Raw genomic sequence first — 24,413 nt, 5'->3', positions numbered from 1 at the left:
ATTATATGTAAAAAATATATATTTATCCCCAACTTATATAGACTTGCCACCGCTAGATTTTTTTTCTTATTTTTTGCTATATAGTAGTCCTAAATCCTCTATTTTTTTTAAGAAAGGAGGCCTAAAATAGTATTCCAAAACTAAATTTAATGGGCCAAAGTAAAATAATATAAACGATGAGATCTAATTAAGGGGAAAAAAATCCACACTTTAACCTAAAATAATTTAACTTAAAAAATTAAACAAGTTAACCAAAATCAAAACAGTCGGCACTGTGCATGACTCGGCGTTAGTGAATTTTTCGTTTAGTGGACTTCCAAATTTCCAATGTCGGCACTATGTAGTAGTGGACTTTTGAAAAATTAAAAAATCATTTTTCGTTTTACACTTTGTGTGAATTTCTCAAACTCTATTGAAAAAAATGCTAGTCTTTTTCCATTTTTCGATATTCAATTGAAGTTAGAGAGTGGATAAAAAAAAATCGAAGTTAGAGAAATGATTAAAAATATTTTAAATCTCTTATTGAGTTTGTATTGAGCAATAGAGTATTTGCATTATATGAAGAAAAAAAAATCGTTATTGACTTTTTTTTAGAGTCGATGACTATTCATATGTTTTTGATTGGCAATGACTATTCATATTACAATGCATCTTTTCATTTTTTTAAGTATATATTTCGCTACTGCTAGGTTAAAATCCTGGCTACGGCCCTGAAGATTGGTGAAAATTGTCATGTTCTTGCTCAAAACTCAAAACCAAACAAACAAAGTCTATACTTTTTGTTGCCTAGTCTTTTTTTTTTTTGGCATAATGAAGGATGCGACTAAGATTACGAATTAAAAACAAGTCTCCGCTGAGTCGTGCTACAGTTCCCGACCAAAAGTGTTCCTGATCGGGATTTCGACGCCCCGCCGGGCACATTCCAGCCACCGGACGGCAGATCCGAGCCGTCCAAAAATCTAAAAAAAAAACCGAGTGGGCCTACATGAGAATCAACAGCATCCGATGTGTGAAGGTGCTTGATCCAAACACTCCATATTTTTGTATATATACACTCCATGTTTTTGTGTATATATATATATATATACACAAAAATATATATATACACAAAAACATGGAGTGTTTGGATCGAGCACCTACACACATCGGATGCCGTTGATTCTTGCGTAAGCCCACTCGGTTTTTGTTTTAGAATTTTTGGACGGCTCGGATCAGCCGTCTGATGGCCGGAATGTGCCCGGCGGGGCATCAGGATCCCGATCGGGGTACACTGCCCAGTCTGCCCTGTTTCTACATAGCAATAGATAGCGGGATACTTTACGCGGCCAAATATGTCTATAAATACTCCTTAAACCCTCAAACCCTTACAGTTGCCAATCACCGACTGTGACCTTTGAACTATCCAGAGAGAGCGAGAGAGATCGAGATCGAGATCTAAGTCCTGAAATCCTTCTTTCACATTTCATTCTCTAACAAAATAGTCCCCTTTTTTTTTCCCCACCTTTTCACTCTTCCATTTCCACACAAACCTCAAAAATCACATTTTTGGTGTTCTTGAAAACATGTTTTCACTACTCCAAGCTAGCCTGGATAACTTGGAGAGATCCACGCTTGTTCTTCCCGCCACCATGCTCACTAAACCCAACCAAAAGAGATGGCACATGGCATTTGCTGCCATCTACTGCTCTAGGGCCTTCTCTACCACCCTCTTGAAAAAACCCAGAAAGAAATCCCCTGTCTCATCAAACAGAGTACTATTCATTGATGTTTTCGAACCGCACCCCTGCTTTCCGAAAATCGATCCATCGGTCCTTGCGGGAATTGTGAAGCAGAAAAACCTGGACCGGCTTGGGAAGTGCGACGGGGTCGAGGGACTGGCTTGCGGTCTCGAAACAAATTTGGAGAATGGGATTAGCGGGGATTCCGAGGATGTTTCGCGACGAAGCGAAGCGTTTGGATCGAACACTTACCAAAGGCCGCCGATGAAAAGTTTGTGGTATTTTGTGTGGGAGGCTTTGAGAGATCCAACCATTTTGATACTTTTAGTATGTGCTGCGCTTTCGCTTGGATTTGGCATCAAGGAACATGGCCTGAAGGATGGATGGTATGTATTGCTTGAGGTTTAAGATTCTTATAGTTTTCTGGTTTATTTCATTAGATAAAGGAATTACTCTTGCTAATAAATAGATTAAATTCTTTCTACCGCGGGTGTAAAAACTCACTTTTTCTCCAAACTAATCGCATGTCGCCACATTTATGAGGTTGATGATGTGGCGCGACGTGATTGATTTGGAGGGAAAGTGAGGTTTACACCAATTGTAGACAGAACTGTCGGTGTAAACGCTCACTTTTCCTCCAAACCAATTGCGTCGCGCCACGTTTACAAGATTGATGACGTGGCACGATGCGATTGGTTTGAAGAAAAAGTGGGGTTTTATAAAAGGCAGTGGATATAATTTATTATACATTTTAAATCATGCCTTCACTTGGAACGACTTCGTACACGATTGTGTTTGGAATTATGTTCGTACACATTTTGTTAACACTGGCGTTAGCTTCCTCTTTACCATACAACCATTAGGCCAACTTTCACAGTTTAGGGAAGAGCTCCAATACACACTCCGTATAACTAAATATGTTACGTCTATTTTGAACAAATGTTATGCCTCTAAATGATAAATGTTATGCCTCTCAAAGGTTAATGGAGCATATAGTATGCACCGTTACGCCTATTTGGTAAAATTTTATGGCTCTCAGTGGTAGATATTATGCGTGCATATCGTACGTTAGGTGTGCACTGTAACCGTGCCCATAGTTTAAGGTATTAGACAAGACTACAAGTTGTTTGATGACCTAACTTCAGCACTTAAAACTGAATCAATTAAGTAATAAATGATTCAGTAGGTTTGATAACCAAATTTTACATTGCTTAACAAATTAAGTGCTACTTAAAATGTAGGCTAAAAAGTTGAAAAAAATTAAGTAGTTTTGAGCTACTTAATTTTACTTGAATTTTTTTGTACTTACATTCAATTACTATACCACCACCACCACCACTCCTATATACAACCACTCCACCACCACCGCTACCACTTCACCACCCTCACCATCAATCCACCACCACCACCTCCACCACTACACCACCACCATTCCAACCCACCACCACATTGCTACCATCACTACTACGCTGCCGCCGCCACCACTATTGCACAACCACCACTACACCGCCACCACTCACCACCACTCCGCCACCACAACTACCACGCCGTCGCCGCCGCTGCCACCACCACAATGTCCCCACTGCACAACCACCATTACACCGCCATCACTCTACCGCCACCCCACTATTACACCACCATTGTCACCACTCCAACACCACCACCACCACCCTCGCTCCATCACCACCAACCCACCACCACCACCACCAACCCACCACCACCACCACCACCACCACCACCATTACCACTCCACCATTACCCTAAGTATATTGTGACTATTAGTAAATTAAGGAAGAATCGGAACAAAAATTCATCATCATTTTTTTAATTCAGTACTTGATATATTTATCAAACAGCTTTTTAGGTTAAAAAATTCAGCATTCAGCTTTCAGTACTTAATTTTTCAGCTTTTAGTTCAGTTTTCAACTTTATCAAACGGCCCAGTAGAAGATTAATTAAACGTGACTCTCAAGTCTTCTACAATATACAGGGCATGTCCACTGAATCATGTGAAAAGTGTTGGAAAGACTAGTATTAGACTTTTGAGAGCTTTTATTTACTTTCTGACCGACTTTTACGTATCTTCTTCGAGACAAAAGGATAAAAAAAAAGAAAAAGGATTGCATGGTTGCAAATAGAAGAATGTGAAAATTATAAGTTCTAACATTTGTTTGTGTAAATTCAAATAAATGACCATTCTACAATTTGCGCACTAAATTCGTGACACACGACTTAATCTCTCTCATTTATGCACACTAGTTTCGTAAAAGGAGGCTGCGCTGTATCACCTCCTCACCTTTAAATTGATCTAAATCATCAACTTTTCCATCTTTTGAGTTAGCTCTTAACCAAGTAACATGGTCGTCGAGTTGGATGGGCAATCTTAAAATACTCCCGACCTTCAGTCATTGTGGCCACTTGATCACGGTTTTCGAAAGACAATGGAGGATGAACATAGAGCTCTATCCAAACTGAGATCCATAGATTTTTCCATGCACCTCTAAATCTGTCCAACTATCAATGGGATTCTCCTGTAAGTTTCAGTTAACAATCTTCCTCTTGCAAAAGAGAGGCTTTAGCCGGCCAGTTGAGTTGTTGATAGCAAACACTTTTCCACCTCCCCTATTTTCAGAAATGTAGTACCGTACCTTATCTTAAGCGAAATGTCTCCACATATCAGGTAGACAACTCTTGATAAGCTAGAAGTGTCTCTGATTATGGTTTCACCTCCTCAAACTATTCATTCTACCGCTTTTGTCAAACTATGTGAATATCAATTAGTTTTTCACTTTTGCAACCCTCCAACAAAAGGGAAACAATAACTTTTATGTTTCCTGATACACTTTTTGATATTCTTCTGCTGCCACCACTTCCACTTCTACTAAATTCTCGAGTACTTGTTATGTCTATTCTGCTCTAACGTCTACTCTTCCATTCCTTCAATCATGATCAAAGCAACCCACGCAGACTGTGTTCATGTTCTACCTCATTAACACGCTACAAAAGGAAATGGCATTTTGTCGAACATGTTAATTAGAAGCATTTGTTTTAATAAAGAACATTAGAGCGGCTTGAAATTATCATATGGAATTGAATAAATCTTATGGGATAAGTTTGCACAGATTTTGATCGTTGATAGAGTGCGAAGGAAAATCATGTTCAAGCTGATAGAGTATAGAGGAGAAGAAGATTGCATGTATACTGGGAAAATAACCTCCGGTTTATACGCGGTTTATGCTGGAGGGACACGATGGCAGTTGTTCTGCCTCTTATTGAAAGTACTGAATGTTTCAATGAAGCAATGGAACCACCATCCAAAAATGCTCAGGAATTAGATAAAAAAACATGACATCATCTTATCCTGTCAATAAATCAAAGGATGATAATAAAGGCTAAACGCCAAAACCCATAACCAACAATAAAAACAATTTTCCAGATTCCGTAAGTCATTATTGCCTTATAAGATATCAGGGTAGATTGCACCGTTGTTTACAGTTTATTAAATAAATATCAGGGTAGATTGCACCATTGTTTATAAACATCAAAGTGGCAATGAACAATTGAACGACGCTGAAAGAAGGCTACGAGTTCATGCACATGGGTAATTTCAACGGAAAAATTGGTAGGCCAGTAATTCCATCGAACAATTGGTGTGCATAGACAATCTATTGTGAAAGCAAGAATTGGAGTCATTGATTCATGCAATTGCGGAATGCTGGAGGACGAGAAAATTTTAACTTACATGCAAATCTTTTTGGCAGCAGGAACTTTGGCATTCCAGATTGCTTGTATCAATGAGAACTGGGTATCGGATTGAAGGTTGGTAATAGTTTGGAAATCAGACTGTTTGTTTTGAAGATGGATACGTCGTTTTGAGTGTTGGGAAGGGATACGTCCCTTGGGGGCTAGGAAGGGGACGCCAGGGCTAGGAAGGGGGTTCCGTTTTTTCTGAAGGGGAAAATAGGAAGGGTATTTTCGGAATGAAAAAGTAGACAAACATTCGACACTTTAATAATAATAATAATAATTACTATACATTATAGATGATTATTTTTTGAGTACTATTCATGACTATATTTTGGCAATTGTTGTATAACACACGAGTCTATGTCTGTTATCCATCATGCTGGGTGGAGACATGTTTGATTGACGAATACGTTACTTTATCCAAGATATATTCCACAATCTTAATTTGTTTAAAAAGGAGATATGGTACATCTTTAGAACATCAATTTTTTCGTGTCTCTCTCATCGATCCCACCGCATGCTATCTTTCACTTATTTTTCTTAAAGAAAGTTTTCATTTTTGTGCTAATACATAAACACCTACTCTAAATCCTAACAGGTACGACGGAGGAAGCATATTTGTTGCAGTCTTTCTGGTCATAGCAGTCTCAGCACTGAGCAATTTCAGGCAGAATAAACAGTTCGTTAAGTTATCCAAAGTAAGCAACAACATCCAAGTCGACGTCGTGAGGAACGGAAGGCGGCAACAAGTTTCCATTTTCGAGATTGTCGTGGGAGATGTGGTTTGCTTGAAGATTGGTGACCAAGTTCCGGCCGATGGGTTGTTCATCGACGGGCACTCGTTGCTAGTAGATGAATCCAGCATGACTGGGGAAAGCGACCACGTCGAAGTTGATCTTACACAGAACCCATTCTTGCTCTCTGGCACCAAGGTACTTGAAATTGGTTAAGATTGAAAGCCTTCCATCTTATTTTAGTCAATTCTATCTTAATTAACCAAAAAAGCTTAAACCCGATAATTACCTATAGTACATTATATGAGACGTTTTGAGAGACTCCAAACATCCTAATTAGCCAAAAACAAAAAAACAAACAAAACTTCAGTCCTTTTTCACATGCACATTTTACATTTCGGAACGAAATTTATCTATTTTGGCCCCACAAAAATTTTTTAAACTGCCCAATGAAATTCAAACACATATAAATTTTCAAGCATTCTCTTCTCCTCACGAGTTGACAGCATTATAGATGAGATTGTGATGCAAGGTTTCCAATATATGCAAAGTCTTCCTCGTGGATTACAAAGCAAAAGCACAAAGATCATTAATTATTAACCTTTTCATTTAATTATTTCTTCGGATTAGTAAGGAAAATAAGTCGGATATGAGTATAGTTTTTGACCCCATTAACTAAAAATCTTGGTTCTGCCTTTGATGACACGTCTTTTACTTTAAATTTTCTTTTACTAAACAACATAACTTTGTTCCAAACTTCCAACTAGAATGAAGTCTAAGATACTTTCTGTACAATACAACAACTTAAATCTCTGAGTTTCCTACAGGTAGCTGATGGGTTTGGTCGGATGTTAGTCACCTCAGTCGGAATGAACACAACATGGGGAGAAATGATGAGCACAATTAGCAATGACTCCAACGAACAAACCCCTCTTCAATCCAGGCTCAACACACTCACCTCATCCATCGGGAAAGTCGGTTTACTCGTCGCTTTCTTGGTCCTCGTCGTCTTACTAATCCGGTACTTCACCGGAAACACACAAGATGAAAATGGGAACACAGAGTACAATGGCACCAAGACCAAAGCCGACGACATCATAAACTCTGTTGTTGCAATCATAGCTGCTGCAGTGACTATAGTGGTCGTCGCGATTCCAGAAGGGTTGCCTTTGGCTGTGACTCTCACTTTGGCTTACTCGATGAAGCGGATGATGAGTGACAACGCCATGGTTCGCAAGCTCTCTGCTTGCGAAACAATGGGTTCGGCCACCACTATTTGCACGGACAAAACCGGAACTCTCACACTTAACCAAATGAAGGTGACAAAGTTCTGGCTTGGCCAGGACTTCGTAAACGAAAATGGTTCCTCTTCTCTTGCAGCCAGTGTGGTTGAATTGCTACACCAAGGTGTTGGTTTGAACACGACTTGTTCAGTTTACAAGTCCATTTCCGGGTCTGAGTTTGAGTTCACTGGTAGCCCTACGGAAAAGGCAATTCTTTCTTGGGCTGTTTTGGAACTGAACCTGGATATGGAGGGACTTAAGCAGAGTTGTGAGACTGTACATGTTGAAGCATTCAACTCAACGAAGAAAAGAAGTGGCATTTTGATGAGGAAGAAGGGTGAAAACACGATGAGTGTGCACTGGAAAGGGGCAGCAGAGATGGTACTGGCAATGTGCTCGAATTACTACGATGTCTCTGGAAACATCAAGGTTTTGGATGATTTTGAAAGGAAGAAATTTGATCAAATAATCCAAGGTATGGCTGCTAGTAGCCTACGGTGCATCGCTTTTGCACACAAGCAAGTTCCAGAACAAGAAAATGAAGAGGGAAAAATCCATATAGAGGAAAACTGTTTAACCCTTTTGGGGCTAGTTGGTTTGAAGGATCCGTGTCGCCCGGGTGTGAAAAAAGCGGTGGAAGAGTGTCAATACGCAGGAGTGAACGTGAAAATGATCACGGGTGACAATATTTTCACGGCTAGAGCGATAGCAACCGAATGTGGGATACTCAAGCCTAACCAGGACATGGAAAGTGGAGCAGTGGTAGAAGGGGTGGAATTCAGGAACTACACACCAGAGGAACGAATGGAGAAGGTTGATAAAATATGCGTGATGGCGAGATCTTCTCCATTCGACAAACTCCTAATGGTACAATGCTTGAGACAAAAAGGGCACGTGGTGGCAGTCACAGGTGACGGAACCAACGATGCGCCAGCACTGAAAGAAGCCGATATAGGCCTTTCGATGGGGATACAGGGGACCGAAGTGGCGAAAGAGAGCTCCGACATTGTCATTTTAGATGACAATTTCGGGTCCGTGGCCACTGTTTTAAGGTGGGGGAGATGTGTTTATACCAACATTCAAAAGTTCATTCAGTTCCAGCTCACTGTGAATGTTGCTGCCCTTGTCATCAACTTTGTTGCCGCGGTTTCAGCCGGAGAGGTCCCACTTTCCGCGGTTCAATTGTTATGGGTTAACTTGATTATGGACACATTGGGAGCATTGGCTTTAGCAACTGAAAAACCCACAAAGGAGCTAATGGAGAAACCACCAGTGGGTCGAACAAAGCCTCTCATAACCAACGTTATGTGGAGGAACTTGCTCTCTCAGGCAGCTTATCAAATCGCGGTCCTGCTTACATTACAATTCAAAGGCGAAGCGACCTTCAATGTGAGTTCGAAAGTCAACGACACTATGATCTTCAATGTTTTCGTACTGTGTCAAGTGTTCAACGAATTCAACGCGAGGAAACTCGAGAAGAAGAATGTGTTTGAGGGAATTCACAAGAGCAAGTTGTTTTTGGTGATTGTTGGATTGACGATTGTGCTTCAAGTGGTGATGGTGGAGTTCTTGAAGAAGTTCGCGGATACGGAGAGGTTGAATTGGTGGCAGTGGGGAGTTTGTGTTGGGTTTGCTTCAGTTTCTTGGCCTATTGGATGGACTGTGAAATGGATTCCTGTTCCAGAGAAGCCATTTCTCAGCTATCTCAAATGGGGGAATTCAAAAGCTGTGTGAATAAGATCAGTTAGGTTTTCGGTGTTTGATTATGTCGTTGGTCTCGGGAGTTTTTCAAAGGGAAGGGGAGTTCAAGTTCTTTAATGTGTAAAGAATTACAGTAGTTTATTTTATTTAGAACTATACATCTCTTTATTATGGAACTGGAGAAATACAGTTGTATTTATTGGAATATTTATCATAGCATATTTCCTTACTCTTTGTAACAATAGCAAAAGCATTAAGTCATTTGACAAAGGAATTTAGCCAACCGGATCATCTAGTCAATAGAATTTAGGTATGCCATCTAGCCAATAATAACTTTTCAACACTCGTATTGTGACGTATATTAGAGCATCAAAGAGATAAGTAAAATAATCTATAAAAGAAAACAGAACTACGCTCATCGAAATAAGAGTGGGGGCAAAATTGAAGCTGTACTAAGTGCTGCCTTTTTTTGGTCCGGCCCTGAGAGGAAGATGGAAGATTTGCTGGATTTTGGATGGAAGATGGCATTGGCCTAGAGCTAGAAGTCTTGTTACTCGGGATGAAATTGCAAACACTGCTGCTTCTCTTGTGCCTAATACCAACTGCTCCAATTCCGTTGTTAGGGCTTTGCACTCCAGTGGATCCTTTACCACAAAGTCGGCATGCCAGGCCATCAGAACCAAGTTTCCTCTGGTTACTTGGTGTAGAATTGCATGGTTTCCTCGTCATATCCCTAGGTGGGCAATAATTAAGAGGATGGCTATTTTGGGGAGATTGACAACCAGGGATAGACTTATTGACTGGGGCATAATTACCACATCACCAGGGTTGTAAATCGCAATATCAAAAAACGTAACGGTATCGTTAATATGGTCATATATTGGCCAAAAATTTGTTATGTAACGGCCTATACGATGCTGATACATAATGGGTTTTATTTTTAACCATACCAGTACTGATGGAGTTTGTGTGCTATGTGGGCTGGCCTAGGAGGATCATGCCCATTTGTTCTTCAGCTGCCCTTATTCTACTAGTGTTCGGAGTTTTTTTTTTCCCTGCAAAAGAATGCAATTAATAGGGCTGCCTTCAACTTGCTTGGTGAAGTGGACTGGGCTACCCAACACAGGAAAACTCTGAGCTTCAGGCATGCTGCTTAATGTTCATAATCTCTCTCTCTCTCTCTCTCTCTCTCTCTCTCTCTCACTTCAGTTACATATAAACTTTGGTGTGAAAGAATTAGAAGAATCTTTCAGAAGCTTCCAGCTATGAATTACATATTCCCAAACAGCAAAAGAAAAATGACATCGATCCGAAGGGTTAATCTTTCCATTCTTTTGAGTTAGAATTACAAAGAAGCTACAAAAGGAAGAGAGCGAAAATAGGATCAATATCTGAGATGTATGTCTCAATTAGTTAGTATGTCTCTCTGTTCTTTGCTAGCGCTCGCAACTGTGGTATTCAAGCAACCAAACAGATGTATACTATTGTCCACCTGGAACAACACCAATGGATCGAGTGCACTTCTTTTTCTTTTGACCCTGCGTGCCCCAAAGTCGATTCGCCAATGTGTGGAGTGAATAAGATTGTTGGGGCACCTTGACCGTCACGTGGTACCACACTACCACCAAATAATTTTTGAAAGAACTTCCCACCTTGGCTATTTGGATGCATGCCCAGGTTCATTATTTAGGACCCCACGTGTCCATGTAAAGAAATGGACCACTTGTTTTGCTCGGGGTCCTTTGGAAGAATGGACTTCATGTTTCTCCAAGCAAATGAATCTTAATGGTAAACTATCCGGTACATCTCGCTTCATTCGGATTTTAATTAATCGGGTCTTGTTCCAAATCACAAAATTAATGTAACCCATTAATTTTAGCATTTCCGATCTGAGATAAGGGATTACTTTGTTAGGTCTTTTCGGTCCGTAGCCGGCCGATAATGGACCTACTTACCTTGCTTGTAGACCAACTACAGAGCTAATCCTTGTTCTATTGGTTTTGTGGTTGCTAACTTGCTACCAAGTAGATTTTTCTATGCCCATCAAAGAACCTCGAGATGTTTAGTCCGAGAAACTCATCAAAATCGGTCCAATTTAATTAATATCTAATTAAATAGCCCTTCAGTGCTAACCCAATATTTGATGCCAAAAACGAGGTATGGACATGTTCCAAACCAGTTTTAATTGCTCAATCTGGGACTAGTAATCTTGGGATTGTTAATTCATATAAACTAAATGAGAAGCCAATCCATTACTCCATTTAATTTGTTTACTAGAATGCCATCCAAACGGGTATGGGCTTGTTTCTTTGTACCATAAAACTCATGTTTTTTCAGTCCAAACAAACTAATTTGTCCGCAAAACATAATGTAATATCACCCCAGCTGAGACACGTTGATTACGACTGCAATCAATCGCGGTCTTAGTCTGGATTAACTGAACTTAATTCAATTTGTAGCAAAATAATCATGTTTTCAAATCTCTCACGTAAGAACATGATAGACACGTAAATGTTCATATACGCGCCTCCTAATTTACCATTGATAAGTCTATTTATATTATTATTTAAAGTTTTAATGCTTGATCTTTGTATTGTAGGTATTTGGAGGTTTTAATACAAGAAGTGCAAAGTTGGAACATGAAATGGTGGTCGAAGATTGGGCTGTTCAAGTTTAATCTGATTAGCAATATGAAGTCTAACAGTTTAGCACTAATTGGCCAAGGAATGGTTGTTCACTGAAAGTAAATAAAGAATTGGGTTTGGATTTATTCTATTATATGTTGGGCTTAATAGTTAAATGGTGGACCAAGGCTAGGCCCAAGTGACTTATATCTCAAAAGGGCTTATACAAGTGATATCTCACAAGGGCTGATGAAAAAGCAGTGCTATGTGCACAGCAGCTTATATACAGCAGCTGTGCACAGATGCCATTTTCTCCTGGCTCGGGTAGCACAAAGATGATCGGAGCCGCTCATTTTGTTCTAAATATGTCTTTTAAGGTCTCTGTAAAAAATGAACTTCGTTCAATATCGTTAGAGGCGTTAACAAAATACCCAAAATCACTATAAAATTTATGCCTAAATTTTGTAGTGATTTTGGGTGTTTTGTTAACGCCTCTAACGATATCGAACGAAGCTCATTTTTACAGAGACCTTAAACGACATATTTAGAACAAAATGAGCGGCTCCGATCATCTTTGTGCGACCCGAGTCGAGAGAAAATGGCATCTGTGCACAGCTGCTGTGTATAAGCTGCTGTGCACATAGCTTTTCTGATGAAAAAGGTCAGTAGCAGCAGCTTTAAAAAAGAAAGCTGCACGGACGAAGGAATAGGGGGGAGCTCTAACAGACGATTTTTGGTTTTCGGCAACATTTTTTCAGTGACTTTTTACGGAAGAAAAATCGAAGAACAGGACTGCCGTTCTTTGGTTGGCTTTTTATTATAACAGCTTTTAGACTTGCGAGTTCTTATTTTCGGAGTTTTTTCTTCAAGTTTTCAAAGTTTTGTTCAGATCTTCGCACTCCGATAATTCGTATTGATTTCTATTCTTTATTAAAGTTGTTCGTCGGTATTCAATTAGTTGTTATCTTTTGTTTATTTATTTTTTTATCTCGCGTAAAAAAACATGATTAATTTTAGGGTTTTATTCCTTTTATTGTTAATAATGAGTGAGTAGTTTTGCTGAGGTTTGGTCGCTGGGTAAAGGCGCGCCGCGACCCAATTAAGATTCGTCTCGCAATTTTTTGCACATTAATTTAATTAAATAATTTAGTTGGTGAAAACTACGTCCGTTGGACGAATTCGAGGCATTGCCAGGGCTCATGTGAGCGGGAACAGGGGATCAAAACCTGTTCGCCGCTGTGTACGGAACCAGCAACCTTAGGATTCGCATCCTTCGGAGTTTTCAATTCGACTCCGGTCTTACCGGGTATTGTGCTACATCGGTCTCGGCCCTACGTTTGGAGCAACCCATTAATTTAGGACTAAGAAATCAGTCAAGCAGAACACATATTTTATCACTGTGTATTAGTCCGGATTAACTGAACTTAATTCAATTTGTGTTCCGCTAAGGATTCTTAAAAAATAATGAACTTACTGAAATAATTTTTGTGTGTAGTATGGATCTTATTTGATAAATCTCGATAAGATCCTTTGAACGGTGCAAAACATCAAAAAAATTATTTTCGTTAATACATTATTTTTAAGGTCTTGGAAGTCTTTACACCCCCATACTAAAGGATTGATCTGGTGATCTTGCCTTGACATTATGTATTTGTTTCATTTTAAGGTCTTAGGTTCGATTTTTCTTTTCCAACAACTCTAGGTGCCACCCAATATGTAATCGTGTGGAATTGTTGCAGGAGGGGCTGTAAGAATTAGTCTGACGAGCGCCCAAGCTGGCTTGGAACACCCTGCATTACCAAAAAAAACACACTATATGAACACAAAAACTTACGATAAACATCACAGAATGATTTGGTACATAGAGAGTGTTGGAATTGCAATCTGCTTTTCTGATCAGTAAGGTCAAGGTGACCTTCTAAACTTTGGCCGTCAAAGCATTTGCCACTCACGCGTAGTAAACTTTGACTTGGGATAAATACTTCCAAAGGCCCATTCCAGAACGTAGAGGCCTTGTTTGGTAACCATTTCATTTCCTGTTTTCTGTTTTCATTTTCAAAGGCCCATTTCTGTTTTTATTGCATTTTGTGAGGCGCTTAAAGTACACACTGGGTTAAAGCATTCAAGGTACTTAACAGTACAAGAGCAAGTATGTATATTTTTGCTCGTAGTTGGACACAACAGTAGAAATCGCATAATCCAAGAGCGATTCCAGCATTCAGGGGAAACCATCTCTAAGTATTTTAAACGAGTATTAAAGGCTGTGTGTAAGCTTGGGAAGCTTATCATTCAACCGCCCCCATTTGATGAGGTCCCTCCAGAGATTATGAACAATCAAAAGTACTGGCCATTCTTTAAGGTATTATGATAAGTTTCACTAATCCCTTCTCTGTTTCATATTGCACATGGTATTATAAAATTGTCTAACATTATAGTTACGTTTACTTGTGTCCTTGGCTATAGAATTGTATTGGTGCTATAGATGGTACACATATCGATGCAAAGGTTCCTGCTCGTGAGCAAATTCCATACCGTGGGAGGCACAAGACCACATCACAAAATGTAATGGCTGCATGTTCATTTGATATGAGATTTACTTACGTCTTGTCGGGTTGGGAGGGAACGGCAAATGACTCACGAGTGCTTTGTGAGTGTGCGAATAATCCAGCAATGGAATTTCCCATGGCACCTCTAGGTAAGTACTTCTCTAGTTTTTTTAGTGACAAATTAGTAAATTGTGAACACATATGAGGTCTTACTGCCATGTTCTTTCAGTTTTTCAGGCTTATTTTTGGCATGTGATCGATTAATTTGTCACCTACTTTATAGGTAAGTATTATGTGGTTGATTCGGGGTATCAAAATATGCCTGGGTTTCTAACGCCATACAAGGGTGAGCGGTACCACTTGTCCTTGTTCCGTGGACGTAGACGATTACCTACGAAAGAAGAAGAATGGTTCAATTATCGTCACTCGTCCCTTCGCAACGTGATAGAGCGCTGCTTTGGTGCATTGAAGGCGCGATTTCCTATCTTGAAACAAATGCCTAAAGGCTTTAGTGTGCGGACCCAAAAATATTTGCCAACCGCTTGTTGCACCGTCCACAACTTTATAAGGATGCATGACAAAAATGATGCAGTGTTCAAATTCTATAGCAAGGAAGATTTGATTGTTGAGAGTGAACAAGGCCGTAGGAGCTCTTCTCAACAAATCAATGTAACCCCCGCTCAATTGCGAGAAATGGCTAGAGTTCGCAATACTATTGCCCGCCAAATCTTTAATAGCCAAAGGCTTTGATGCATTGGTGATGTGATTTTCCTTTCAGTCCTGTTTGTTGTCTTTGATTTACAGGCTTAATGCTTGTTCCTAATAGTTGCATTCTGATTCACTGACCTTCCCAGGCAATAGGCCTTCTCTCAATTCTTCTACTTCCATCATTGAGTGCTTACAATATTGGACAGGTTTGTGGGCAATTTTTTAATGCTTTCGTTTGCCACAGAATCGGTAGAACTCATGTTTTTGTACTTTCCTTACTTGCTTTTATGAGACTATGAGAGTGATCGGAGTGGTTTGATTCAATTTGACATTAGATTGGTTTGATTCAGTTTGACGTTAGATTGGTGTGATTCAATTTGAATTGTCCAATGGTAGAATTGTTCTACCCCGTATCTCTCTCTCTCTCTCTCTCTCTCTCTCTCTCTCTCTCTGTTGTATCGTATGGGAATTAGTGGAGAAATTACAAGAGAGACATTTTTAAGAAAAGTAAAAACTGGTTTTAGAAATTCTTTTTTTTTAAAAAAAAACAGGTTGACACAAACATATTTTCTGCTTTCACTTTTTTTTTAGGAAAAGTAGAAATTGATTTTAGAAAACAGAAAACAGAAAACAGAAAAGTGACAGTATTACCAAACATAGCCAGAATAAGTCCTTATTTTTTAAGAAGGTAATTTCAAGCTTAAAAATAATGAGTTTATTAAAATTTAAAAATATGCAATATGGATCTTATTTGAAAGATCTCAATGAGATCTTTTAAACGGTGCAAAAAAAATTAAAAAATTATTTTTTATTTACACTATTTTTGAGTTTGAAAATATGAAATAAGTACTTATTTTTTAAGAAGGTGTTCTGGAACGGAGCCTAAACCCTTACAATTGCTAAATACCTTATCCACGCGCACACTACCCTGTTTGTAAAAAGTAGCAATAGATTGGCGGCGTACTCTACGCGGTCAAATATGTATCTATAAATACTCCTTCTTCACATTGCTTTCTCTAACAAAATACTTCCCTTTTTTGCCACCTTTTTCTCTCTTCCATTTCCACCCAAACGTTAGAAATCACATTTTTGGTGTTTCTGAAAAACAAACATGTTTTCACTATTGCAAGCTAGCATGGATAACTTGGAGAGATCCATACTTGTTCTTCCCACCACCATGCTCACTGAACCCTGTTGGAAAAATGAAAATTTAACCAAAGAGAATTTGGTAGGACACACACCATGCGAGGTGGGTCCAAGTGGGTTTTAGATACTCCTTGCTAAGGAGTTTAAACCAAAAAAAGAATGAACAAATTCCATTGAGAAATGAATAAGAAATTATCTTTCAAAATGGGTTTCGGACCAACAACAGTGCACAGTTGGTTAGTCATAGTTGGATTGATTACCCAGAGTTATTACCCATGATAGTGTATTCAATTCTGGAACAAAACTGATACATTCAATTTCGGAAATAATAACTGTATCAGTTTTATTCCAGAATTGAATTGCAGAATCAATTCCCCTATTCATTGAGAGGCTCCTCCACCTTCATTGCAGCATTCATGGCAGAGGCTCCTCTTTCAGTTATAAAAAGGAGACCTCTTCCTTTGGTTTCGTTACACCAAAAAACACACCGAAAATCCAAAGCTCTTCGTCTTCTGCAATATCGTTCTTCTTTTGAGAGAGAGAGAGTACAGACACAAATTCATTCGACGGGCAGTCTACGGCGGTGCTCCGGCGACTGAGTGGTAACCAAGTCAATCCTGGGAGACAAATATACTGACACAACCTCCAGCACCGGTGAGGCAGCGAATATGTCTTAAGGGCACCGTTGAACAAAACGGATCTCGGTTTGTAATTGCTAATACTCTTTTACAGTTTATGTCTACATTTCATATTCTGTAATTTTGTAATTCATGTTCATATTGTAATTTTCAGAAATTAGTAAAATTGATTACTGTTTTCCGCACTACTTTCCTACAAACCCAACCAATTTGAGTATAAGGAGCTTGGTTCTGAGAAATCAGGACGTGATGCTTTTGGAAATATTTGGCGTGAATTTGGGAAGGAATCCATGTGGCAGGTCAGTGTCCATTGCATAGTTGAACGTTATATGATCCATGTTTAACATGAAAATGGATTTCCCCTTTCCCTTTTTATGCCTGTGATTTTAGTACGTAGAGGAATAGTTTTGCAGAGATTTGGGACTGTTTTCCTAAATGTAGTCTGCTCGACTTTGTTTATGATGCTATGGATAATGGATAGGAGCTTGCCGCTGATTTTTAACATTATTCTCGTGGTGTTGTAATTGTGGAAATGAGCACGACGTGGCACAGGCGGAACTAAATTCTTTCAGCCATCCTCTTTCATATATATATATAGAGAGAGAGAGAGAGAGATAGATATTTGGTACAACAATATATATTTGGATTTCGAGTGTCGGAAAACAATCAGTTTGTGAGTTTGAATCGCTGCACCGAAGAGAACTTGAAAGTTGTTGTATCTTGGGGAAAGAATTCCATCCAACCCTATACAGAAGGGGGGTGTATCATTCCTTAGGAAGACGCCATCACGTGCCTCGACCACATTACAGGCTATTATTATCTTTTCTCTAATAAGTGGTGCCTCTGGCAAAGCAGAGAAATGGGCACATAAGTGGTGCAGCATTGACCCCAACACACTCCTCGAAGCCTGGCCATGCTCATGTTTGGCACGTAAGGTATTGAATTTTAAAATTTTCATACTGCATTGAGGTAGGATTCCTGGTTAATTATTGTTCGGATATATATGGTTCTAGAGAATTTTCCAAATTAGTGTTTTTTCTCAAAATCTAACATGTGAATTAGGTTGTGGCATGAAGCATCGATCCTTGTTTTATTTGCTGCGTAACTGAGTAACAGACACAAAGTTCAATTGCTACATCTTTTTGTAATTTTCTCCTACGTACTAGCATGATTCCAATCAATTGTCTCTTTATTATTGCCCTTTACCCTTTTTTTTGACGATTTTTTCGTTGTTCCTGTTGTCCTGATAAATGGTCTTTAAAGTTTGAACATCATCCTTTTCAGATATTTACTCACTACACCATTCTTAGGATTTCTTTTATCATCCTGTACGAGTTAGATGAGAAGTTGAACCTTTGAGTTGCAATTACACTAAGGTTCCATTTGGGATAGATGTGAATTTTTTAAATGATGAGTGAGAGATTTATAAAAGACGAAAAAGAGTATTTGTATCAATCAGAGAAGTGTAGAAATCAATTTCAAAAAAAAAATAAAATCCCGAACTTGTGGATGTGGGTAGCCACCGACAGGCTTGTTTAGTTATCTTATCGTTTTGCAAGTTGCTTATTAATCTCAATAGTACTTAATTTTTTAAAAACAAAAATGAGAAGAGCGCTTTAAATTCAGAAAAAACAATATAGTCACGATGTGGGATCAAACCATTGACTCTAAAACTTTTTTTTTTTTATTTGAACGGCGAAGCAAAAATTTTATTAATGGATGAAAAAGGAGTACAAAGAGGGCAAGAGCATCACAACTTGGAAGAAGCATCCCAACAAAATTGGCACTCTACCCCGTGACAATCATCTAAAACTGACTAATGGGTTAGTCACAAATTTGGATTGCTTATCCTTTCTTTTATCGAATTCCAAATTTCCAAACGAACTTCAATAGAGTAGGCTGTTTTGGTTTACAAAGAATGCAGATACGAGTTCGTTGATCTGGGTTTGAGCAGGACTCAGAAAAATTGCCAAGCTTCAAAATGTATTTAGATTGGCGTATTTTTAAGTAAAAACTCTCTTGACCACGGGTTTCTAGTTAGGCGATTTGCGTCGAGGTCGACTGAATTTATATGAAGGCATATCAAAACCACAATTTATTATACTTCAGATATCCGAACCAGCGTACACGTATATTGACTAGTTTGGAGGACAAATCTTACCATTGACTAGCGGGGGGCCTTGATTAAAGTCCGAGGAAGGCTCCATATGAACTAACCACAAAAGGATTGATAGTGTAATGACTCGCCCCAACTTCCCTCTGCTAATTGGCCATTCGTCTAATCACATGGTTCAAAAGATTAATCTCAAGTTATACAGTAACTTGTTGCGAAGCTTTATATATGGAATTAACTTTTCATACTTAACCGATGTGGGATTGCCCCCAAGTGGGTTCTCACAATCTCCCCCACTTGGACCGCAACATCCCCGTTGCGCCCCAAGATCCTTCACCTTCACTCATCAAGCATTGTGAGACAAGTCCCCATTTAAGCACGACAAGCACCTCGGGCTCATCTCATGCTCGACAAATACCTCGAGCTCATTGATAGGCGCGTGATATCATAGATATGAGCGCCTAAGTAGGGTGAATTAGCGCGTTAGAGGCGCGTTTTATCTCATGTTCCATTTGATGCCGTATTTTGTCTTGTTGTTGGGTTTTTGTTAAGTTTTGCAGGAATAAGGTGGATTTTACGCCAAGATTGGATTGCGAGACCTTGAAGCTGGTAGTTGGAGAGTTTGATAAAAAAAAAAGCACAAAGTTAAGAATAATAAATGGTGTTTGAAGCAGACCGTTGGAAGATCATCCGGTGTCAAGAGTTTACTAATTAGTCCACATGTTGCAATTCCATTGACTGGGCCAATGTTAATTAGTTGGTTTGACTACATGGTGGGCCAAGAAAGGAAAAATAGAAGTCGGCTGGAAGTAAAAAAAAAAAGAAAAAAGAAAAAAGGGTTTTCTTTATGTGGGCAATCAGCAACATATTAAAAGGATATATTTCCCACGGCCCACGAGGGTTAGGAATTTTTTTTTAATGGCTACAGAAGGCTATAAAAAGGAGGGGAGCTGCGCACATCGGGGAGTCTTTCTGAATTTTATTTTCGGAGCTTTTTGGACGAGTCTTCTGCGGACGGAAAAAAAAAGAAGAGGATTACCGAGATCTTTTTCTGGGACTCGCGCACGATTCCCACGGATGAAACAGAAAAAAAGAAGCTGCCATCAGTAGGTTAACTTCGAATTTTATTATTTAGTTTCAGATTGATTATCTTCGAAGTTTGGTTTTTCCCTTTTAAGTTATTGGAAATTTTGTTCAATTATTTGCAGGCCGGTAACTCGTATTAATTTTCATTCTTTAATAAAGTTGTTCTTTGATACTTGTTTAATTCGTATCTTTTGTTTATTTCATATTTAGAAGCATGATTCAAATTAGGGTTTCCTTCGTTTCTTGCGCAATAATGAGTGAGTAGTTTTTCTGAGGTTTGGTCGCTGGGTAAAGGCGCGCCGCGACCTAATTAGGATTCGTCTCGCAATTTTCTACACATTAATTCAATTAAATAAATTTAGTTGGTGAAAACTACGTTCGTTGGACGATCCGAGGCATTGCCAGGGCTCATGTGAGCGGGAACGGGGGACCAAAACCTGTTTGCCGCTGTGTACGGGACCGGCAACCTTAGGATTCGCATTCTTCGGGGTTTCCAATTCTCCCTAAATTTAATCTTTTTTTTAGAACTATGAAAAGCGAGCGGATTCTGATTGGGTAGCAAGCGCCGGATTCCCTATGACCGCGCCTCTCTTTTTAATCGTTTGAGCAAGTTATCTGTTAGTATTAGTTAATTAATCAACGAAAAGACAAAGGGTGGCTACCTAAGAGCTAATTTAAATTCTACAACCCGAGATTCCACGGCACACACTTCACCGTCCTTAGTGGATTCGACTCCGGTCTTACCGGGTATTGTGCTACATCGGTCTCAGCCCTACGCTTGGGGCAACCCATTATTTTAGGTCTAGGAATCGGTCAAGCATTTTTGGCGCCGTTGCCGGGGACGGTAACGTGTGTTAAAGAATTCGGGTAGGTAGTTTTATTTTTGTTTTTTCTTTTTAGTTTTGTTTAAGCCATCATAGGTAGAGGTGCGCAATCCTCCATCGTAGGAAAGCAATCACCTCTAAAGCCTAAGTACTACCGAGACAATACCAGACGTCTCGTAGCCATTGAGAGAGAGACGAGAGTAATCGTGGAGGGAGAGTCTTTTAGTGGTGATTCTTTTGATATCGGTGCCCTTTTTGTTGATTTAATAATTGAGCCACCAATAGCAGAACCACCGATGTCGATGCGTGCACACATGCATCCTGAGAGGACCACTCCTCTCGGTCCAATTGTTCTACCAACCGAGACGGTGGAAGCACGTAATGCTTTCACCATTAAACCTGGTACACATAATGCCCTTCCCCTGTTTTGTGGGAAGGAGAATGAGGATCCGTATGAGCACGTCCGTCATTTCGAGGGCTTAGTGCACACCCTGGCCACCACTACTCAGTGGGAGAATGCTTGCCTTAAGCTTTTCTCAGCCTCGCTCAGGGACAATGCAGATAAGTGGCTGCGGATGCAGAAGCCACAATCTCTCATGACGTGGGCTGCTGTCCGAGATTTATTCTACAAGAAATATTTCTCGGAAAGTAAATCGAAATACCTGACTCGCCAAGTCCAATCGTATAAGCAGAAAGAGGGCGAGTCATTTTTAAGGTGCTGGGAGCGGTTCAAGGACTTGCTGTTGTCCTTACCGCATCATGGTTTCGTGAAACACCAGTTGGTGTCATTTTTCTATTTGGGCTTGAATGTTGCTACGGTCCAACAAATGGAGTACCTCTGTAAAGAGGAGGATTTTCTAGATAAGTCCCCGGAAGATGCGTGGGACTTTCTCGATGAGTTGGCCGAGAAACACCGAAGTTAGGAACCTTCCGACCTCGGTGATAGGGCCATGGCTGCACAAGGACCCAGTGGGTCTGGCATTTTTCCTTCTAGTGTGCGAGAGCACAATGTCCAATCTCAGCTGGACAAGATGGCTAAACAATTCGAGGACTTGAAGCTTAAGCAAGTCCATCAGGCGAATGAGGTGAGAGTTGAAGAGGTGTGTGCATTATGTGAGTGTCCGGGGCATCTTGTCACTGCTTGCCCCGCATTTCCCATTGTCAAAGACGCATACCATAGTAACCAGGCTGAGGTGAACGCACTTAACCAGCGTTGGGATCCTTATTCAAATACCTACAATCCAGGGTGGGCCCAAAACCCACTTTTGAGTTGGAGGGATCAAAAAGCCCCGGTGCAACCCCAAGCACCACCTCAGCCACAAGTTCAGCAATTCCGGCCTCCTCAAGGCCAAATGACCCAATTTCGTTACCCACCTCAGCAGCAGCAGGGGTTCGGTCCTTCATCTTTTGGACCACCCCCAGGCATAAACCATCCCCCGCGGGATAAGCAGACTGATGAGATGATGAAGGCTCTCATGCAGTCTCAGTTAAGCTTCACTGAACAAACCAAACAGGCAATTGGTGACATTAGGACCCAATTGACCCAGTTGACGGCGGCAGTTGGACAAGTCCAACAAGAGAAGGGAAAGTTTCCTTCTCAACCTTTAGTCAATGCCGCTAGTACCCATTATGTGGGCGATTCTTCTGGCCCAAGTAATCCGAATCTCAATTTGGAAGATGCTAAAGCGATCACCACTCTCAGAAGTGGGAAGGTGATTGACAAAGATTTGCCCCCAAAGCAGAAATCGGTGCCACCCTCGGTGCCGGTAGCTATTCCAGCAATCATTCCAGACTTGGGAAGTGTTCCTGAGGTAGAGAAAGAGGCGGAGTCTCCTGAAGTGGTGGTGCTTGCAACTGCGGCCCCCACGACTCCAATGCCACCCGTTGCTCCATATCCAAATCGCTTGGTGGCGAAACCTAAGGTCAATGTGAACTTTCAAATGCTTGAATTACTCAAGAAAGTTCAGTTTCCTATCTCTTTGATGGAAGCCATTGACGCAATTCCTCAGTTTGCTAAGGTCTTGAAGGATCTGTGCACGTCGAAACGGAGAACCAAGAGTCAGGACAAAGTGCTTCTGACGGAGCAAGTGAGCTCCATTCTCCAAGCGGAGATCCCCACCAAGTGTAAGGACCCTGGTTGTCCGATCATCCCTATAGCTATTGCGGGCCAAAAGTTTGATAAGGCTTTACTGGATTTAGGAGCGAGTGTCAACCTGCTCCCCTATTCGGTATACTTAAAGCTTGGCTTAGGTGATTTGAAAGCCACACCGGTCACTGTAGGTAGGTATTCCCGAACAGGTGCAAAATGAGCCCGAGCACGGTCAAAAAAGGGTCAACGCACTGTGGACCAGTGATATGAGAAGTCAATGGTCCAGAGAGGTTGTACGATTCTCGGTGCAATAACATGAGACGTTATTAGGACCAAATACAAGGAAAATGACATGAGATGCCACTGTTCATAGAAACTTGTTCGGCAAGAGAGAGCCGAACAGGAGGAGAGCTCCTTAGAAAGGATATGGTTCAAATTGTTTCCTTAGGACCAGTAACACGTGAGGTAATTGGTCCAGGCCATCTGTTCGGCCATGAGATGGCCGAACAGAGAGAGAAGTACTATTTGAGGGAACATTCTGGAAGGTTCCAGAGTAGTCATATCCCATAAAGGGATAAAGATCCCAAGAATATAGGATCTGAGAAAGATACTCAACGAATATGGGATGTTCGGCTCTTAAAGGAAAAGACTCCTAAAAGGACTCTTTTCCATAAACTGATAAAGGAAACGAGACTCCTTGATATCCTGGGTTTCCTATACGAGTTAGGAATCCTATGGCAACATGGATGCTTGGACAGCAAGCATCCATAAATCTATAAATATGAGGTAAACCTAGAGGTGAGAGGTACGCAATACACTGCATTCTATTTGCTTTCCTACTGATAATTAGGGTTTGATTGCTAGTACGTGATACTAACAAAGGCATCGGAGGGCCTTTGCCACGAGAGGCAAAGGTGCACTCACTCCTTGTCTGTTTTGCAGGACAGGGGTTTCATTGACAAATTAAGGTTACGTTCAAGAGGCACGTGAAGCCGTAGCATTCCAGTGCTGTTCAAAGCATTACTTGAATTTGTCCACCTACAATTGGCGCCGTCTGTGGGAAACGAAAGAGTTCCCTTTGAAATACGACCATGGAGGAAGTAGAGCCAGCAACGCCACACGACTCAAAGGATGTGTTAATTGGAGGAGGGGATAAGTCTCCACCCGGGGCTCCGAGAAAGCCCGAAGGAGGACACAAAAGGACCACGAGTAAGGGCCACCCCCTTACTATCCACGGCAACTCCAGAAATAGAGATGGAGAGACGGCATCGAAGTCCACGAGAAGGACTAAATCCCATCGAGGGGATGAATCGATTGCACACTCCAGAAGTGTATACCGTAGCGAAGACGTTCTTGATAAGAAGAGGCAAGAAATTGAGGAGTATGCTCGTTTGATAAAAAAACGAGAACATGAAATCAGAGAACATCCGGAGGACTCTGGACTATCTCGAAGAAA

At 40.4% G+C, this 24,413-nt stretch overlaps 2 protein-coding genes across 2 annotated transcripts; both read left to right on the top strand.

The window, feature by feature from the left end:
• Positions 1-1,372: 1,372 nt before the first annotated feature.
• Positions 1,373-9,423, top strand: LOC131316803 (putative calcium-transporting ATPase 13, plasma membrane-type). The gene is made up of 3 exons (XM_058346251.1): positions 1,373-2,104; positions 6,064-6,397; positions 7,027-9,423. The coding sequence occupies exons 1-3, from the start codon at positions 1,563-1,565 to the stop codon at positions 9,214-9,216; spliced, it is 3,066 nt and encodes a 1,021-aa protein (XP_058202234.1). The 5' UTR covers positions 1,373-1,562; the 3' UTR covers positions 9,217-9,423.
• A 274-nt stretch (positions 9,424-9,697) lies between these two features.
• Positions 9,698-15,113, top strand: LOC131316977 (protein ALP1-like). The gene is made up of 6 exons (XM_058346557.1): positions 9,698-9,876; positions 11,783-11,912; positions 13,481-13,554; positions 13,869-14,166; positions 14,271-14,502; positions 14,637-15,113. The coding sequence occupies exons 1-6, from the start codon at positions 9,698-9,700 to the stop codon at positions 15,101-15,103; spliced, it is 1,380 nt and encodes a 459-aa protein (XP_058202540.1). The 3' UTR covers positions 15,104-15,113.
• Positions 15,114-24,413: the final 9,300 nt, after the last annotated feature.

This window comes from Rhododendron vialii, chromosome 2a (assembly GCF_030253575.1).
Source record: "Rhododendron vialii isolate Sample 1 chromosome 2a, ASM3025357v1".
Classification (NCBI taxonomy): Eukaryota; Viridiplantae; Streptophyta; class Magnoliopsida; order Ericales; family Ericaceae; genus Rhododendron; species Rhododendron vialii.
This window is presented reverse-complemented; position numbering and strand designations above follow the sequence as displayed.

Bases quoted from the DNA above. Each gene is read 5' to 3' on its own strand.
- LOC131316803 (XM_058346251.1), top strand. From the start codon at position 1,563: ATGTTTTCACTACTCCAAGCTAGCCTGGATAACTTGGAGAGATCCACG. The intron at 2,105-6,063 runs GTATGTATTGCT...AAATCCTAACAG, and splicing joins CATGGCCTGAAGGATGGATG to GTACGACGGAGGAAGCATAT. The intron at 6,398-7,026 runs GTACTTGAAATT...AGTTTCCTACAG, and splicing joins TCTTGCTCTCTGGCACCAAG to GTAGCTGATGGGTTTGGTCG.
- LOC131316977 (XM_058346557.1), top strand. From the start codon at position 9,698: ATGGAAGATGGCATTGGCCTAGAGCTAGAAGTCTTGTTACTCGGGATG. The intron at 9,877-11,782 runs GTTACTTGGTGT...TTTGTATTGTAG, and splicing joins TCAGAACCAAGTTTCCTCTG to GTATTTGGAGGTTTTAATAC. The intron at 11,913-13,480 runs GTTGTTCACTGA...TTAAGGTCTTAG, and splicing joins CACTAATTGGCCAAGGAATG to GTTCGATTTTTCTTTTCCAA.